The sequence below is a fragment of the Anneissia japonica genome, unplaced genomic scaffold, assembly GCF_011630105.1.
Source record: "Anneissia japonica isolate Jap-2015-1 unplaced genomic scaffold, ASM1163010v1 scaffold142_len1259957_cov175, whole genome shotgun sequence".
NCBI classification, from domain to species: Eukaryota; Metazoa; Echinodermata; class Crinoidea; order Comatulida; family Comatulidae; genus Anneissia; species Anneissia japonica.
In genome coordinates, this window is record NW_022684560.1 from 722,700 (window position 1) to 743,451 (window position 20,752).

At 35.8% G+C, this 20,752-nt stretch overlaps 2 protein-coding genes across 4 annotated transcripts; one reads left to right on the plus strand and one right to left on the minus strand.

The window, feature by feature from the left end:
• Positions 1-5,939: 5,939 nt before the first annotated feature.
• Positions 5,940-7,154, plus strand: LOC117106295. The gene is made up of 2 exons (XM_033247656.1): positions 5,940-6,732; positions 6,886-7,154. Exons 1-2 carry the CDS (start codon positions 5,940-5,942, stop codon positions 7,152-7,154), a joined length of 1,062 nt encoding a protein of 353 aa, XP_033103547.1.
• Positions 7,155-9,013: 1,859 nt separating this feature from the next.
• LOC117106651 (lysine-specific demethylase 8-like) lies at positions 9,014-18,741 on the minus strand. Of its 3 annotated transcripts, none has more exons than XM_033248055.1 (8): positions 18,657-18,741; positions 13,954-14,326; positions 13,471-13,599; positions 12,704-12,885; positions 12,272-12,404; positions 11,205-11,252; positions 10,635-10,880; positions 9,014-9,550 (listed from the first exon to the last, which is right to left on the minus strand). In XM_033248055.1, the coding sequence occupies exons 2-8, from the start codon at positions 14,245-14,247 to the stop codon at positions 9,386-9,388; spliced, it is 1,197 nt and encodes a 398-aa protein (XP_033103946.1). In that variant the 5' UTR covers positions 14,248-14,326; positions 18,657-18,741; the 3' UTR covers positions 9,014-9,385. The 3 variants fall into 3 exon arrangements, with proteins under 3 accessions (XP_033103946.1, XP_033103937.1, XP_033103954.1); XM_033248046.1 differs by having other exon boundaries at positions 18,589-18,729; XM_033248063.1 differs by having other exon boundaries at positions 18,604-18,715.
• Between the last annotated feature and the right edge of the window lie 2,011 nt (positions 18,742-20,752).

Consider the following 20,752-nt stretch of genomic DNA (forward strand, 5'->3'; position numbering starts at 1 on the left):
TGCCTGATTCTGTTTTTGTCTAAGTGACCAGGTACATGGCTAGTTTGACCAGGGTGTAATAGGCCAAGCCTTAGCAACAAAACAAAAACCGGTACAATAAAACTGTATAATGTGCAGTTTATTTCATTTACCAGGCATGATGATAATTATGTATAGTACAACTGTAAAAATCACATATATATTCTTCAAACCATGGAGGAATGAAAAGTACTTTCCTCCATGTTCAAATAAAATTATATATTTCCTGAACAGTCTATTCATGAAACATTATGTAATTGTTCTTAACAATCAATTTACATAATTTTCAGACTAGCATGGTTAACCTGTTGTTTTTTCGTTGGCAAAATTATTTCATGTCTCAACACCTAGAATTTATAGGAAAAAACTATACGTAGTGCTAGACAAACAAAAATTTCATTGAGCACACAAAAAGTTCATTAAGCCTTTTTTTTTCTCTCTTTCGTGGGTGCATCACGCCTTTGTTTTATTTCAATTATCACAGAATAATGTTATGCACATTTTGTAAATGATATGACTAAAAAAAATTAAATTAATACAACTTTTCATTGCTTTCTACCCAGTGTATTAATCTTAATTTTTTATATATATATATATATATATATTTTCTTTTTGTTCTGTATTTATGTTGAACCATCGTAGTTAACAAAAACGATACATATATATATATACACACATGTAAACACATATATAATTATATATACACATACTGAAATACAATTCCAATTCAATGATTTCCTTAACTTATCAATGCACTCTCACTAGGATATACGTTTAATATTTTTTTAATGTAATGCTTTCCTCCTTTGAGTACTAATACTCTAGTGTAATGTAATTAAGTAAACTACATACGATTTAAAATTATACATACAATTAAAATAGATATAAACAATAATAAAGGTAATAGAAAATGGCGTGAGGATAATACCACTAACGTAAACAAACTACCCCATGTATGCTTAGTTATTGATTACCTCCCTTTTCCGTTTTATTTTTTTATATTTTTTTCAATATATATATTATTTAAAATTTTCTGATTTACTATAAGACCTGAATATGGTTAAGGTTTATGAATTAGTGTTGGGTAGAGAGGCTATAAACCTATACTATGATAGGCTATATTATGAAATGATTGTGGAAGAATGACAAGGTTAAAATTATAGCACATAATGATAATAAAATGGAAAACCGTAACACTGTGCAAGTCCAAGACTATCGGTGTATCTTGACTCTGTGTATGGAGATGCATCATACTCACATTTTTCTCTCAAAATTTTACCTCCAATGCTTATACCATGATTTTTATTTATTTCTTTTAATACCACCAAGTTTGTTCAATTAAAAAAAAAAAACAATGATCGATGAAACCACTTAAACATATACAAACGAACCTTTGTCGAGGGTGGTGTTTAAATGTTATATTATGTTTATTAATGGAATGGAAAAACATTTTTCTAACAAAAAATAAAAATTTTAACCAATATGGTTCTATATTCTTGCATTAAAATAACATGTGTTCTTCATTTTTAAGTCGTTTTTAGTAATCACATAAATTTGTAGGGACAGATTCCATAATTACCTGAATTGCACATGTCTGTCTGTGTGTCGGTCGGTCTGTCTGAGTGTCTGTCTGTCTGTGGTGTGTCTCCTTCGGGGCGCATAACTCAAAACCTACTGGATCGAATAACCTCAAACTTTCACACACTGACAATATTACATGTATATCTATTTGGTGCTGATCGGAAGTAAAATGCATATTTGATAACGTTATTTTTATATTTTTCTGTTGCAATTGACAAAAAACCGACTCGAGCGGATCAACCAAATGTCAAATTCTGACCGGCGGACTGGAAGCAGTCCGGACGGCCTACAAATAATAAATTTGAATTGAATTAATGTGTTCCCGATGAAGAGGCGAGATCGAGATCTTATACCTCCACATATGCCCGACCATTAAAGTAACTACACATGATGGCAAAAAATACTGTAATAGTTTCAGGCCCACACCGTTTACTGGCGTAGCCACAAAAATGTAGATGAATGGATGTACGCATTCAAGAAATTTGTGGATTTCGCAAACTGGGACGAAAGAAAGAAATACACTGACGTAAAAAACATGCTACAAGACAAGATCCCACATTCGATTTTAGTGGTTTGAAGTAACCAAAGCACAGAAAATCAGATTACATAGGCCGCTTTCGAGCAACACACGTCTATTACATTCCGTGTATATGACAGGTAAACGCACGGCCTTACACTATGCGTGGTACCCGTGTGCGAGCACAAACTCACCTTATCTAAACTGTGTAAAAATGTTACCCTGAGCTCTTTTTTGAGATAGCAAGGCAGTAATATATCCCTTTATGCCACACAATGTTTAAATTTCTAACCATGCTACCTGCATGTATCACTCTTATTCATTATTCTGTAAACATTCAGGTTCTACAACGAGTATTGTGTTTATGGTATATGTTCAGTATCAGCAGGTAGTTCTACTGCTTTCAAACATTATCACCCGATGATGCACATTTATATCGATGGTTTAAATGTTGAGAATGAAGCAAATCTCGCAGCTATATGCAATACACGAGAAGACGAAGAAGGGCCCACAGACAGGCTGTCGTGCAAGCTGCCCTCGCGTACCATTGACTCAACCCCGTTGAACGAAGATATTTGAGGCCACAAGTTTCAGCTTGGTTGGATGCAGCACCTGGGCAAGACGATCGTTTCTGGAAGGAAAATTTCTGAATGTCTCAGCCAGTTTTCAATATTTTAGGTGACATCCTAAGACACCACCTTCAGCAAGATGCTTTGAATGGCTTTCTGTACAGAAAGTTGTTGCACTGGCACTATATAGATTACCTACTCCACTGACCTAAGAACAATCGCTAATTAATTCAGAGTCGGAAGAACAACAGTTTGTGAATTAGTGCAGGAGATTTGTGTTGCCATGGTAGATATAATAATGCACCAATACATTGTGTGGTCAACAGGTAATGTCTTTGATGACAATACAAGAGTTTGAAGAAAAGCATGGCTTCCCGCAATGTGCTGGTGCAGTCAACTTGTGGATGAAGCACAAGTTATCAAGAAAGGCTCCGAGTTTGTGGTAAACTTTGGCCACCACTTTATTTGCAAAACTGCGGCATTGGAGAGACTGTGGCATGGTTGCATTGTGATAACTGTTGTACACAGAATAAGAATCAATTCATGATGTCGTATCTGATGTGGCGAGTAATGACTCGACGGCACAGAGAAATTACAATCAATTTGATGCTCACTGGTTATACTAAGTTTTTGCATGATGGTGCCTTTGGGCAGATAAAGCAAAGACTGAGGGCGACTAAGGTTGAGTCCATCCAGGAGATTGCTGACGTGTTATTAAGTCGAACAATATTAATATTGCACAGATCGTCACGAAAAAAGATCGAAGTGATGTTCCGATGAAACAGTTTGCCTGGAACCTGCTTTTAGGCAAGTGGTTTCGAGAAATTTCTGATATTGGAGAGTTCCATCACTTCCGATTCACGTGTATTCATGTTTGTATTTGTTCATTGTTACAGTATTGGAAAAGCAATATGCCACCTCACCTGAGGTTGAGATAAACATCAGGAGGCACAAAATATATGGTGTTCCAACAATTAAGAATGATGCCATGCATTGTCCATCCACCAGGCCTAACGATCGCTCGGCAGAATTGTTTGTTAAGGCATATCCGGTGCTATGTCCGATCAGAACTTCTAGATTTGGTATGCCTGGAACCGGGAGTTGTTTTAGCAGAGGAGGATGTCACTGAATGTAGGCGAACTGCAACTGAGCCTCCTAAAACGAAGCACAGGAAGACTACCAAGAAATAAATCAGTGACAGGATGAGGCCATCTGTGGTTGGTGGGAGGGGGAAAAAATCTATAAAAAATAAATTAAAAAAAAACAGCTTTTAATGCAGCCTGACATGATTATTCATTCATTTAAGTCTCTGAGCCCTTGTATTGAATGCAGACAGGATATATCAATTTTCATACTTTTATCTGCACATTAAAGTGGATTTTTTTATGCATACTGTACAACAACTAATTGAATCAATTGCACTTTAAAGTTATATACTATAAATTAATATCATGCCTGCATCAATATTCTCATCATGTGCTTATGGAATATCCCTTTCTACTACTTGACTCTCATTGTTGTTTGTGAAATACAATAGCATGAACAATAATTGTCTTTTTTTTTAGTTTTTGTGGCTTATAAATCTTGTATGAAAAAAAAAGGAATGCTGACGCAGCATTTAACGTGTGTTATGAATGACTTTATTTATAATCTCTTCTCTACAAATACTTCAACGTTTTTTCAATATGTTTATAAGGCTGCTATGGTGGGCTATTCAAGGCCTATGTCCTCATGTTGCTGGGCCATGCACAAAGCAGAGACTACTCAGACTGCAGTGATTGGTGCAAAGTGGTAAGGGGTGTTGATTAACCAAAGAATTACTTTGAAAACTATGTTATGGATGCCATAAAATCGATATATGGAAAAAAAGGAAAAGGAGCCACCAGTTGCAACACATGTAGGGGAGAGTGGGGTAACTGAACCACGGGGTAAGTGGTCCAAAGCTTAGGTTTTTATTCAATTATTCGTCTGCTACCCTCTATTTTGATCTTTGGTTATTTTGAACTTTGACAGAAACTACCTCTCTATCGATATCTCTTTCAATTATCACGTTGTATTAGTATTTTACACACCAATTTCTCGATTTTCCAAGTTTCATCCATCAGTTATCTGTCGCAAAATACATTCTTAGAAGCTTTTATTAAAGAAGGTAAGTTTAAAATAAATTATAACTACTGTAAAAATTATAAAATCGGGCTAGGCCTAGTTAATATTGTAGCCTACAAAAATGGAATCAGATGGTGTGTAATATGTCATGGGGCGCCATTGTTTAGACTTGCTTCGGGCTAAGGAATTTTCATCCAATTTTTTTTTTCAATAGATTTTTTTTAAGGATTGACAATACAAAATGGCGTCCACTGTGATATAGGCTGTGGTAAAATTGATATAAACTAACAAAATGATTAGATGAGCTTATAAAATTTATAACTATTAATATAAAACCTTGTGTAATAATGTGCAATTCATGTCATGAATGTTTTGTCATTTGTTAGCCCGCATTTTAGGTTTACTTTGTACCCAGTCTATTGCACCCCAAAAAAGTGAATTTCAAAATGGCTGCTGCCTACTAATAACAAGAGGCCAAATAATAAAATAGGTAATTTCTGCTATCTAATTTTAAAAATAAGGCCTGACTTGATGATTAATTTTACAAAATATGTATGAGAATTAGGTCTAGGAAATATATTTGTAATAAAATCATAAATATATAATTGATAATGTCAATAATGAGTGATAATAATTTTTTGGGGTAAGTGGTCCAATTGAATTTGGGGTAAGTGGTCCAACTAGATCACTTACCCCATTGGTCATTTTACCATATTAACTTTAAAAATTAGTGTGAATAATAGTTTATTATGTTGCTTACAATATCAATAAATTAATTTAATTAAAGTTTATGACATAATTTTAATATTAATTAATATAAATATTCATTTTTGTAATTTTTTTTTTACTCCGTATACAGATTTCAGCATGGTAAAAACCTATGTGCCTGCGAAACGCAGACCCCAAAATAAATGGGAGATGGATTCGATGACTAATGCTATAGAAGCTGTAAAAAGTGGTAAAATGAGTTGCTGTGAGGCAGCAAAGCAATATGCAGTATCTAAGACCACATTATTGAGGAGATGCCAAGGCAAAATAGCTGTCAGTAGTCCAGCATGCAGACCAACAGTCCTGAGTAAGGAAAGTGAATCTAGGCTGGCACAATGGTGTGTAGAAAGAGAGGTGTAACTCCTGACCAGTTATGTGCAATGGCCTATCAGATAGCTGAAGAAAGTGGAAAGCCTCATCATTTCAGCAGTAAAACTAAGAAAGCTGGTTACGATTGGTTAAAGGGCTTCCAAAAGCGGAATGCACATCTTTCAATAAGAAAGCCAGAAGCACTGTCTGCTCAGCGTGCAAAGTCTATGAATGAAGTAGCTGTTGGCCGGTATTTCAAGTTGTTGGGTGACATCCTTGATAAGCTCAACATCAAGGATAAAGTAGCTCCGATCTGGAATTGCGACGAATCTGGACTTTCCTCTGTTCATAGACCACCAAAAATTTTGGCCACAAAGGGGAAAAAGCAAGTACATTCCAAAACAAGTGGAGAACGGGGAATTAACACAATAGTATTGGCCTGCGCTAATGCAGCTGGTACGTTTATTCCGCCATTCATCATATACAAAGGTGCCCGACTACAAGCATCTCTCACTCGATTTGCACCACCTGGTACTCTCTTTGGATGTTCGCCTACATCATTCATTAATGGTGAACTATTCCATTTGTGGATGGAATTTTTTCTTAGGAATATCCCCCCGACTTGTCCAGTATTATTGTTGTTAGATGGCCATGCATCACACGTCACTGTGGAGACGATCCAACTAGCCAAAGACAATGGTGTGGAGATGTTGCACTTCCCTCCGCACACAACACATTGGCTACAGCCTCTTGATCGTTCATTCTTTGGACCTCTTAAGACTGCATATAACGAAGAGTGCACAGCCTTTATGGCAAGAAATCCCAGTAAGGTAGTTACACAACATGACTTCTCTGAGCTGTTTGGTAGAGCTTATTACCAAACAGCAACAGAACTAATTCAGTGAACGGCTTCAGAGGGACTGGAGTCTGTCCATTTAATCAAGGAGCAGTTCCTGATGGAGCTTACGCAGGGCATGGGCCCTTGCTACAACCGCAAATAGAAATGCTCACCCGTAGCACCAACTAACAGTGATGGAAATGACGTTGCTGTAGCATCAACATTACCTACAGCCAATGACCCCAGTGTAGCATCAACATCTGCTACAGCTAGCAACGCCACAGTAACACCAACGCCTGCTACACCATCAACATCGTCGGCCTCATCAGTCAGTGATGACCGACTAAGTAAGTTGTTAACAGTACCAACTGTCACGCCAAACTTGAACCCAAACAAGAAAAGACAATCAACAAAGTCTCGCGTATTAACAGAGGATGAGTTCCTTTAGAATTAAAAGAGAAAAGAGAACAACAAGAAAAGGAAGCGATGGAAAAACAAATGCGAAAAAATGAGCGGAAAAGGAAAGCAGATGAAAAACAAAGACTCACTGAAGAGAAACAAATGCAGAAAGCAGAGAAACAAATGCAGAAAGCAGAGAAAGCAAAAAAGAGTAAAAGAAAGACCAACAGACCTGTATCTCCTGTAAGCGATGATGATGATTATGATGATGATAATGATGATTATACATGCGCGAAATGTAATATGCCATATTTTGAAGACGAATCATGGACAGCTTGTAGATCTTGTAATACATGGTTCCATGATGATTGCACATCATGGAGGGGGGAAATGTATAAATTTATTTGTACAGACTGTGTTTCTAAATATGGGTATGATTTTGAATGAGCAAAGACTGTATGCTGTCAAGATATTACCCTTGTAACGCGCCTATAGAAGTAGGCCTAACCATTAAAGGCGATAGATTAATTTTTTGTGTCTCAACATTGTTGATTGTCTTTTCTTGTTTTGGGTTCAAGTTTGGCGTGACAAAAACAGTTGGTACTGTTAACAGCTTACTTAGTCGGTCAACACTGGCTGACGAGGCCGACGATGTTGATGGTGTAGCAGGCGTTGGTGTTACTGTGGCGTTGCTAGCTGTAGCAGATGTTGATGCTGGATTTGTATGAGTGGGACACTGGTCTTGATAGACGTTCTCCAGGGCTGCAGCAAGATAACCTGGCTGTATAGGTATGTTTGTAAATTTTGGCTTCATTATTTGAATTATAAAATATGTGTAAAAATATTACAACAATTTCAACATTATTTTCCAGTGCGTGGACATTCATTACATGCCTGCCGACAGGGCATTCGAAAAGTAGAGCAAATACTACAAAAAAGGAAACAATTCTTCTCCCCTTAGAAAATTATGTCACTTTTAATCAGGCTGGAAATGTTATGGAATTTGGTATTGACTGAAAAATGTTTCATAGCGGGCGTAAATGGAACAATTCCAAATTAGCTGTAAGTACAATAATATTTTTACGCTCTGCTGCATGCAAGTGTAAACAGTAGCCTAGCAATGGCCTAGGGCTTAATCTTTGGTAGTACTGCAGTAGATGCCTGCACTATACTCGGGCAGCACAGACTGTAATATGAATATCGGTGCAAGCTTAGCATATGATTAGGCATAGACGTTGCAAATTTATTAATAAACCAGAGAATGCACAAATATCAAATCTTGCGATATTTCACTTACAGACAATTAATTTTCCTACTGCTCTGGAGGATGAATTGGAAAAATATATTAAGACAATGGAAGTGATGATGTTTGATATTTGACCGAAAATGTGAGGGCCATGGCATTTCAGTTAGTGGAAGCTAACAATTTTCCAAGAAGTTTAAGGAGGGGCTGGCTGGAGCAAAAAAGTTCTACAGATACAAGACGCAACATCCGACAATGGACATGCGGTTACCAGAGATGAAGTCAGCAGCCCATAGATTTAACAGAAATGCAGTGGGGAAATGGTTTAATCTCTTGACCAAGCTTATAGACAAGCACAATTTCAGTGCTACAAACATCTACAATGTTGAAGAGACTGGGATGGCAACCGTTCCTGGCAAGCCATAAAAAATAGTTGCAACTCAAGGCAGGAAAGATAAGGCCAAAAAAAAATTGTTTGTTTGCCCTCCTCCATAATAATTCAAACTACAAAGCAAGTAATCAGCAAATTGAAGTCCTTAAAATCAAGGTATAATTCGATCTAGGATAAGAATAATTGAAGTGATGAGAGAAGGCACACATGGCCTTATTATGTGCTTTGTGACTGAATATGGGGAAACAGCCATCGTCTGAACCCATCAGTTTTGGATTACGTCTGTAGATGATGCCATTACGATATTTACTGTACTTCGCGTTTAGCACAATTTTCTAGAAACAACAACAATAAAGGAAGCCCTCAGTCAGTGATTTAAAATTTTGCAATAACGGACAAAATCTCCAACGGGGCTCTATGACTGTCTCGGTGTGCGTGATCCATTCATAAAAAAAGGCGTTATATTACAGCAATATTACCGCAATCTGGTTGGTACGAACGGTTTATAGCTTTTCGGTTTAGTTTTCAGTACATCCAACTGTACCAAAATCAGTTAAAAAAAACCTTCTGTTTCAATGTTTTTAAAACCTTATTTCTACTCTACTAATTCTATTACAATACACTTCCCATACAAACATACTGTTTGTTATGACCACCAAAAGCTGACTGAAAAACTTGTTGCTAAAGACCTAATATAATGCCAGTACTTAGGAGGGATGTACAGCATTTGTCCAGATTTTAAAACACATTCTGTATATGGTGCAGATGAGAACAAAGGATATGATTCTTGATCTACAGCCTCCACATCAACCTGAAGAATTAAAGAAAAGATATGTTTAGCAAAAGCAGCAATAGTATATTGACATAGTCACATGATCATTCACAGTTGTTACTGTAAATTACAAATGAAATGTACGATCAGTTTAAAACAAAACTTAGAAAAGTAACACTTTTTTACTGTTTCCAACGGTAATAAATCTCTTCACATTCCTTGCTATATTTTACACTGTACATCGCAACATCATGACATTCCGATATAACTCAATTTGGGAGACTGGAGGTGCGCTAGTGAAGAGCCTTTATACGCCGACATCATTTGATAAAGTCGATGCACAAAGAAAGAATTGACACAGGAATACTCAATTAATACTGGTACCAAAAAAGCCACTGTTTGCAGAATTTTTGGGTTCTTTTATGAACATTTGGGATAATTTGATAAAATTCGGGATATCAAGAAATTGCATAAAAATTTGGGGGACGCCTGATCAAATTGGGAGGGTTGGAAGGTATGCATTCCTTTGTTGCTAACCATCCCTATGTAAGGTGAGACTTTTTTAAACCTTGTTTAGTGCACCTGCTTCCACAAAAAAAAAAATGGAAATTTAATTTTTTTTAAATGGAAGTTTTTCTTTATTTTTATTACGCCTGCCACTGCCTGCAATCTCCATAAATAAGATACATATGTTTCTTTCTGATTATATAAATTTAAAGCATTTTAACATCCCATCACTACACTGCTTACATTATAAATTAAAATTTTATTCATATTTTTTCTCTGTCTGGATGTTTTTGGCAAAACTATTTGCTAATGTATGTAAGAAAACAAAATTTAATTTTTATTTTTTTCTCTACCCTTCTTTGATGATCTTTAAAAAAATAAGTTCACAAAACAAGGTATAAAAAAGTCTCTCCTAACCTAGTCTTAGTCCTATATTCACATCATAGTTCTCATGTTTTTATTAGGATTAATTTGGTTCAATTATTGGGTTCCGATAAACTGTGGCTAGTTGTAGAGATGGTCAAGCCTACATAATGCTTGGTAGGTACGTTCTAAGTGGTGTTACATGGTACAGTGAGGTAGTAACAAAGTACTCTAAAGGCCATACTAAACTAACCTGACTTGTGTTTTCCAGGATACACCCTGTGTGAGGATATAGCGCATCTGTATATTGTGGATCATACAAACGTACATATTTTTCGCCAACGACTTGAGCGAGGAAATTATGCTTTGGATCATAATGCAAAGGTGACACGGTACCTTCTGGCCCAAACCATGCGTTAATAACAGGCTCTTCATCCTCTGTCCCCTCTGAAAGGCAGCAATAGTCTGGTATACATATGTCAGATCTTAATTCAGGAATCTAACAAAATGAATATAAAGACATTCATTAAAATATTCCAGTAAATATACTACAAGAAAATAATGTTTAAATATGGGACTTGCTATGCCAAAAACAGCATCAGTGACCAAAACCAGAAAATTCATATTATCCACATTGCAAGCCTTAAAATGATACGGTTGGTCATTTTACTAGAATCAACTTACTATTGCCAAAGTTACGAGTAAAAGCATTACAGCTTCTCTGTACTACTGCCATGTTCTTACGATAAGAACTCAGTTTAACATTTAGCGACAGTACGGTGGGTTTGGAATGGCAAGCCTCCTATAAGAAAGAGTGGCATACCTGATCAAATAGTTGATGTTGGGCAAGATAACCAGTTTCACCTGGGCTCTGAAGAAGAACAAAGTATAAGTTATTTCACCCTTCACTCAAAAATACAATATTTTACGTATAATTTATAAAAGAGAACGACTAACAACAGAATTAAAATTAAATTGATTCTAGTTTTTAAAATTGCCTGTACATTTAAACTTCTCTGACAATCCTTAATTTTAGTAACTAAGATTAATTTTAGAGGTATAAATAATTTTAAAAAACCAATTATCTATTTATAAAATGTTGGAGTTTGGAGTTGGCTAAATTGCCATCACCTGTCAAGCTGGCCATGATACTACCAATCAAAAATTAAACCCATAATGTGAAGGACATTCATTTTTTTTAAATATACATGTGTAATTTCCCGGCAGAGGAGTTACTTTTTCATTTTCATATTTTTTTCATCAAGGGAGGAGCAAACATTTTCACCTTAGCCACAACCATGGTGATGGTGAGGCAGGTATGAACTCTAGACCCCACTAACTTTAAATCTTGTGTCTGTCAATTTACAAGATGGGGAGGGAGAGGCTCTACAGATTTGCCAGCTGCTAGTGCTATTTCCGGGTATGCAGAGGTGTTATATTTCCAAAATTTGCCCCATCCATGGTGGGGCTGAGGGGGGTATACACTCTATCCCGTGCTGGCTTTAAATCCAGGCATCCAGGTGCCAAAAAGTTGTTCACCAACCATGGTGGGGATGGGGTAAGTACACACTCAGACTCGAGAAATTTAATCCTGTATCCGTGGGATAGGGTAGTGAGTATGCAGTTTAAAAACCAAAATTGTTAGGTGCCCCACCCCACAAGTCTTACTGTAATGCCTGAGCCACTTCCAACATGCTTCCGACGGAATACAATGCACTTTGTCATTTGCATAATTTGATATACAAATTGATTTTCTTTCTTTTTCCTTTTTTATTCTCTTATATATTTATTACTTTTCTTTACGAGACATCTACCCTATGTAGATATATGGCTCAAGGGTAAGAGAAACATTTTTTTTGAGGCCAATAAACTTTAAAATACATAACTCACTTTTGCACAAATATAGCCATCGATGAATTGTGAAATAGTGATAAGAGTTTGAGACCAACTATCATCTGTATACCTTGAGCCCACTTCGATTGGTACTAGTCTTTCTCCAGCTACCTTCCTTAAATAATCTAAACTGAAAATAAGAAATCAATTAAGAATTTAAGATGCAAGACTGACAAACACAGTCACTGTGTTCTGAGTTGGCTCTGTGTTTTGGAATGTGTGTGGATGCTATGGTGTTGAGTCAAAGTGAACTGGCAGTGTGATATGGACTGGAGTAGTTTGTTGCAACAGGCATTTTTGTTAAAATGGAGAGGAAGCGACTGTGTTGAATTGAGGTGACTGTCTGTAATAAAATTCTGAATAAATTTTAGCCTGCATTTTGTTCAAATTTACAAAAAATAACAGCTTGTTTTTTAAGCTATAACATACCTCCACTTATTATTTGACATTGCCGGCCAATGATCCATCGCGCCATTAAATATTACTGGTTGATTGGAGTCCATGTAAAGTCGCTTAAAGGATTCCAGTGACAGACAATCAACCAGCTGAATTGGATGCTTGATAATAATGTTGTGCATCTTTTGCTTTTTTGTTTTAAATTCCTCATAATTCTAAGTTGGTAAAAAAAATGTATATAAATCCTCTAGAATATGTGGTAGTACAATTTTGAGATCTTAAGTCTTCCAAAAAACGGGATATAGAGAGATATATTAATCATGTGAGAGACTACTAATAAGATAACATGATGCACAGTCACGCGAATACAGTCAAGTGGACTGCAGAATCCAGGAATTCAGAATAGAGGGGCCCCAGTGAGCAGCTTTCACAGACAGAGAGGGTATAGACCACCTCAGTCCCACCGTGGTTGAAAATTCATGATTATGGCACAAATAAGTGAATCTGTCCTAGTGACATGTCTAAAATAAAAAATCATTACTTTCAAGTGATGTAGACATTTTGTGTTAGTGGCAGTCTTGAAAAAATTAAACTATCCATGATTTAATGGTTTAAACCAAAACCGAAAAATAATTTAGTCACTCAATTGAAACCAAAAGACAGTACTGTAATTATTCCCTTCTACGGTATTTAAATTTTAATAATTAATTAGTACAGCAATTGAAACATACAAAAGTAATAATACAGTTGTAGAATGCATTTTCATATTGTGCTAGTATAAATATATTTTTCAATCATACCTTGGAATCCTGAGGCTTGGGTTTGTCCTTTAAAAGATTGGTATGTATATAAGATGCTAGTCTGTTTAATATGTTGTCCATAATTGGAGCCCCCATTACTAGTCCAAGGTCACACACAGTTAAAGCATCCTATATTTAATTAAACAATATAAAAGTTGGATAATAATTTACATGATCTGTGATATGGTACACAGATTAGGTTTTGCAACATGTCATGACATTACATTAAGTTTAAAGTTCGAACAATTTCATCTGGTTTCTAGCGGGAAAGTTCTATTAAAGTGGAAAAATTCTTGCAGGTAAATCAACAAGAGTACTCCAGTATGTGACGTTCCGATACTTTGGCAACGAATCTTCATCGAACAATGACTGGATTGCTAGATGTTGACAACTCTGGAGGTTGTGGGCTGCCCTCTATATGAGTAGAGGTTTTCAATTTTTATTGCAGACAGTATAAACAATGAAGGGATATGAAAAACTTACTTGAGGTTTGCCTTGACCATGAGCTAGCATGGCACCAGCTTTAATCAGTGATACCAATGTATAGAGCTGTCTCCATGTAATAGTCACCTGACTCCAGTGACCTGTGTTTAACCTTTCCCATATAATATCAACAAGCTCATCACAAACTTCTTCAGCAAGTTTGTAGTCTTGGGAAAAGAATTTCTTAATACAAAGCTGGAAAAGTTGATAAATATCTGATCCAATACTGGCATCACAGATTTTATAAAGTTTTATTTCTTCATATGGGAAGAATGATGGCAGGTTTTCGGTCATGGTGGATTATCTTAAAATCAATTGATCAATTAATCGATTATATGGCGCCGCCATTCCAGCCACAGCATGTGGTATAGGTCTGAAAGATAAATTTTAAATAATTACTGATTAAAGAATTTTTAACATTACCAGATTTTCAGGTATAAGCCAACAACCTTCGCCAACCCACCTTATGCCAAATTTTATGTACTAAATAGCCGAGCAGTTAAGGCATGGGCAACAGAACCTACAGTCATAATATTGGCACGGGTTCGAGCAGCACACTAGCCTATGATTTTGATGGTGGAAGAAGTCTTCTAGAATAAGGACTATAAAAACGTAGGCCCAGTATACACAATTGGCTCATTTGCACTATAAAGAATCCAGGTACATCTTTCCAGAAAAGTAGGGGGTTACCCCAGTGTACTGGTCCATTCATTCCCTGTTGCCATGTAGCTATGGATCCTAAGGTCATTTGTTAATTCGTAAACATGGTTTCCCAAGAGTATAATGATTTGATTGAGCACATCAGCTGACTTTCACAAATACGTTGTGTTGAAAAATTGCATTTTGACTGGTCAGCCTTAAAATTTTAAGTTTTAAAAAAAGGGTGAAAAAAAACTTTTGTCAATAGAAATTGTATTTAGTTACTTTCAAGCCAATTATTATATGGAATTACAGGGCTATGTTTGATGTAAAAATTCTACCAACATTGACATGGAAGTGAAGTATGGGGTATGTCAAATTATATGGATATTGACAAAATTCATAATAGATTTTGTAAGTTCAATGTATGTGTTGGTGTAAGCAAAGGTGCACCAGATATGTAGCTGCATGCAACAGCAAAGATTTTCCCTTGAAATTTTCACTTTTGGAGAAAAACAGAGTTAAAGTTTGCATGTTCGGAACTTTGCAATTACTTGTTGTACCCTTTTGAAATTTTACAGGATTGTATATCTTTATAGACATTGTGATTATACTGTATGTGAATATTTAATTACCATTGTTTTGCCTCGGAAACATGTCAGGCTCGGTATTGATACAAGGAAGACATATTTTTTGAATTTATCATGTTTGGGGCAATCATATGCATTAGCCACCATTTCCATACGTCGCTGTAAGATTATTGATATAAAAACACCAATAACCATTTGATTTTGCCTTGCCAAACTCCATTAGCTCAAGTAGATTTTTGAATACCATTCCAAGGCAAAACAACGTATCTTTATTGTAGATATGTTGTTTTGCCCCATAATCTTGTAGTTACATTGTTCTGCCATGGAAACCACTAGATTTTAAGTTTTCTGCTTAAAGGTAGGTGGTGCTATCTCTAAAACGACGCATTATTGAGACCTGAAAGGTAATTCGGACGTGTTTAATATATAGTTATTCCAAATGACATTATGTCAAAGTCGACAAAAATGTCAGTTATGTTGTTTTACCTTGGGACGGCTGACCGGTAGTATGTAAGATTGTCAAAACCCAGTTTTCCAGATTGCCTAGACCATTGTGTATTCAAATAATAAATTGCGGCTTATTGTAGTTTCAAGATGCTTTATTTGTTTCCTGTCGGAAAATCAGTTGGTACATCACATCGCAAAAACAGAATGCAAGATTAATACAAAACAACACCAATAATATAATTATAATTAGGCCCTAAAACTTATTTGATATTTTGATTAAGAATTCTAATGGATTGGTATGAATGAGTTATCTATTTGTTCTACAGGTTTGTGATTTTAACCTTTACCCGAGGGTAGCTAAGTAAAAGATGCATTTAGTGGGTGGGAACTACTGTATCTGTTAAGATACTCTTTAGGTACTTCATCAACAATTTTAGTAATTTCACAGATATTACCTATTTAGCTGTTTTGTTGTAAAATTTTTCCAGCCTGAATAATGTTGTAATGTATTCCGTTGTAATAGATTTTCATAAATTACCAAACCATCGCCCCATAAAAAATAGTTATTAGTTTATCACCACTTCCCTAATCACTTTTGGGAGATTTTTTTTTTTTTTTCCAATCAACATACATTTTCATATTTGTATTTCAAACAGTCGTTTTTCCATCTTTTTTCACTTGAAAAGCTCAAGATTTCTTGCAAATTATGTTTACTGGTACAAAAAAAAAAAAAACATTATTTTTTAAATATAAATTTGATTCTAATCTTATGACTTTTTATGTATGTGTCCCTGACCATTGTTTTACTTGTGAACTGTAAAACTGTAAAATGAGGGCGGGGTTGGCAAAAAAAAAAAAAAAAAACTTCCCTCTCTCATCAGTTTTTATTCTTTGACAGGCAGTGGCATACCTAGAAGTCTTGAAATGGGGGGAGGGGGGACTGATTAGGGGGAGCGTGAAGGCTGTCTCTTATACACATCTAGATGTGTATAAGAGACAGGATCTGAGTTATTTGAAATAAAAATTAATCCGTGCTTAAGGGACGTTTCGCTAAGCCCTACCTCTTGGATATTGTTTCTTAGGTCCCTGGAACAACAGCGTAAATGTACGTAAACGTGTGTGTTTGTGGGAGAGCATGTGTGTGTTTGTAGGACGTGCGTGTTTTACTGGCCCTGTTTTGATTAGTCAAATATTAAGTGTGATCGACACTCCGGAAAAGTCCATTATTATGCACAAGATACCCCTTAAGGAGTGCAGCATTGATTGATTTTGTATCCAAAACTTGACGTGTCTTGCTATACCTGTATTTGCTGGCTCTCTTGCAAGAATTCATTTGACTATCATTTGACTTACAAATTTATACGCAAGTGGGTGGTATTCGGATTTCGTTTAATATTATCTGAGATTGAGAGAGGTCTTATTGGCTGTACAATGTCTGAACTGAAGATAAAAGGTTACTCTAAAGATAAATATATTACTATAAATTTGTATCTGAAATAACCAGAGTATCGTAGTGCATAACATGAGGCATTTTTGAAAGACAGTGAATTTTTTGCAATTATTTTGTTGTTACAAAATTAGGAAATAATTAGTTAATTAGTTTAATTAACTGTCTACTGTAGGAAAGGGGTTCTTTCCGTGGATTACAGTACTGCATAAGCTATTGATTATTAATAACCGGCCAGACATGGTACTACGTTTTACCTGGTGCTAACCATGAAAAATCAAAATTTGAGCACTCTATGAAATTTTACATTAACAATTTTTAGTAGCATGATAATAGCAAACAGTGCTCAGGTCACTCAAAAGAAAATGACACGTGAAACTAATAATAACCTAAAACTAGCTTGTCCAACATGCATACTCGTATAAAAAAATATATATATGTGGAGGTATAATTATATTATATTTATTATTTAAGTTTATTATATTCTTTAATCATTTTATTTTTGCAATCAATCAACATATTACAGTAACATTGAACTAAACAATAGGACAAAAAGATTGCAAAAAAGACTACGGTAGTAGCATTCTCTAATCCATTGTATGTTAAATACAGTAAAAATAATTTAAAAGAAAAAAATATTAATTATTTAAAAGATAAGTAGAGCATTCCTGATGATAAGTAGAGCATTCCTGATGATGACATAATTAATGTCGAAATATTGAATCCCAACACGATGGCGTGTATTTCAATACTTGGAGTATGTATTATACTTTCTTATAAGTAGAGCAGGTATATATAATCCTATGCAAGTAGAGCAATTATACAAAAATTTATTTTTAAAGAGTAAAAATATGTTGCATCAAACAAATTAACAATGAAAGCAATAAAATAAGCCGCTGTGCGTATAAGATACGTATGTTTTTTATATACACAGCTGCTGTGCGTACAAGATCCGTTCTGTCCCTTATAATTATATACACAGCCAGTGTGCGTATAAGATCTGTGAAGTCCATTATAAACAGGCTCTGCTGTACGTATAAGATCCGTTATATCTTTAATAAGATCCGTTGCCATTATATACACAGCCGTTGTGCCTATAGCCTTGTCCATAAAGGAAAAAGGGCCTAGCCTAGCCTCTAGGCCTACATTATTAATTATATTATTACACACATACCACAGTGGTGGTCCCAGAAATTTGCTGACAGTGACCAGGGAGTTGTTTATATAAACAACTCCCTCCTGCAGTGACTGGGTGACTTTTTTTTTCATAGTAGCAGCCTACTAGGCCTAGGCCTGCTGGGGCTAGCATGGGTATTCGGCTAGGATAGGTTAGGTTAGACAGGGAGGCTAGCCTAGGCTAAGGAGAGTTAGGCCTTGGCCTGGGCTCTGCTAGGCCTAGGCCTACAGCCTAACCTAGGCCTGGGGCCTAGCTAGGACTAGGCCTAGGTAGGCAGGGTAAGGCCTAGGCCCAATTTTAAATTGGAAATTTAATAAATGAAAAATAGTAATCACACAATGGTTAACAACATTCAGTTTCGGATCCTGACAATCTGAAGTGTGCTTGACCTAGGCCTACGTACAGTGCCAAATAACCAGGTATAGCCTAGGCCTTGGAAAAACAGGCTTCGGTCATGTTCGATCTCCATAACCGCGCTACGTCTGTTTGGAGTCTACTATTTCATTTCGGGTAGCTAGGGGGGAAAATGTATGAGGCACCAAGTGTAAATTTATTATTTAACACAATTATTTATATGTATGGTTTTTACTTCCAATTATATATAGGCCTAAATAACAGTTGAAGTTGAGTGCCATTATATCTAAATAATGACATCTTAGGAAGCATGGTTTATAAATAATTCGTTATGCAAATTACGAAGTAATAAATATTCACCAGTGCTCTAAAGTTACAATTAGGTCCTATTCACCTATCGAAAATGGCAAAGCAAGGTATGCAGCACATTATTGAATCCAGTGGTGGCGCCAATAATAAAAAATAAATAAATTTTAAAAAATAATTTAAAAAAATGTAAAATAAATAAATAAATTTTAAAAAAATTAAAAAAAATTAAAAAAAAAATATAATAATAATAATAATAGTTCAATGAATTTAAAATATTTTGCGTTCTGTTATGACAAATGCTTGTTTGGATAGCTTCATGGTGCTTGGAATACATCGCGATAGGGGAAGCAACCTCGACCTTGACTTGATTTCGTGCAAAATTTCCATAATGTAGAATTTCACTTTAAAGAAAGAGGATTTGTAAGGAAATTAGATGGTTACATTGCAAACTCTTTGTTTCTTGTGAATTAGTGGTGGTTAAGTGACGTTTGTCATGCACTGTATCATGCGCTATAGAAATGGAAGGCCATAATGTAATGGAAATGAACCTCTCTGGTATTGCCGACAGTACAATCAGCTGTCTCTTATACACATCTAGATGTGTATAAGAGACAGGATTTCGACGTTAGAAAACATAGCCTACATGAAGTCATATTATAGTAGCCCGATGCCTATCAAATAAGTAATAAAAATTCGCCATAATTCGTCAAATATCCGTGGCTGCCTGGAACCCACCGCAGTGGGATAAGCAAAAATTTAGTCTAATGAAACTTGTATCATCTTGATACCTTCCGACTAAAATATCACCGAAAAAATAAATAAGACAGTTGAATGACCAACAAAGACAACTGAAGACAATAGGTTGTCATTAGAAGTTATTTAGTATAACCTTATTCGGAAAATTAATCACAAAATCGAGTTGCCATCGAATTGGTGGTATATCGATTGAGTATTGCATTCATCTGGCCATGTAAGTCAGTGGCGTATCTAGATGTCTTTAAATGGGTGGGGGTGGGGCGCGAAGCTGAAGTTGGGGTAGGGGCTTGATGATCAGTTGAGGGACGCTAATTCGCAAAATAAGGTGATTTTAGGTGATGTTTTACTACTTGACCGTGATTTGAAACCAGTGTCAGTATAATAGGTAAGCATGTGGTTAACATAAGCAAGAATTTAGTCCAATAAAACTGTTTATAATCTTGATACCTTCCGACGAAATTTGACCCTACCAGCGTCACCACGGCGTCCCCACCGATCGATCTAACGTGACGTTGTTATGTGGGTGTTTTATAGATTATAGAGAATACTATATCACCGAAAAAATAGATAAAATGACAGTTAAATGACCAACAATGACAATTGAAGACAATAGTTCGTCTTCAGAAGTTATTTAGTATAACTTTATTCGGAAAATTAATCTCAAGATCGAATTGCCGTCCCCGGCGTTGTCAGTGACGTCGTATGATTTGTGTGCGATTTTTACCAATTAACCCTAAAGTAAAAAATAGTTGAGCCATGTAGTACCTTGGAAATCAACTCAGAAACCCGGTAGTTTGTTGATTGTTTATTGGTAGAGTCCTTTCGCTGCCAAGTTTTTTGGCAGTTGCGTCCCGTTGACATCCCCTTTTCAAATGTTAAAGAATAACCAACATAAATTTTAAGTATTAAAGTGCCATTCTCCAACTTTATCTTATGCAGCCATAAACATGACGGGGCTCAGGTGGATATGGTAATTTTCCTTGTTTTTATGTATGACATTGCCATTTTCCGGCATCAAAATTCCCCAATTTTTTACATTTTCTCACCTCCATGATGGGTACAGGTATTAGGCCTTCGTGG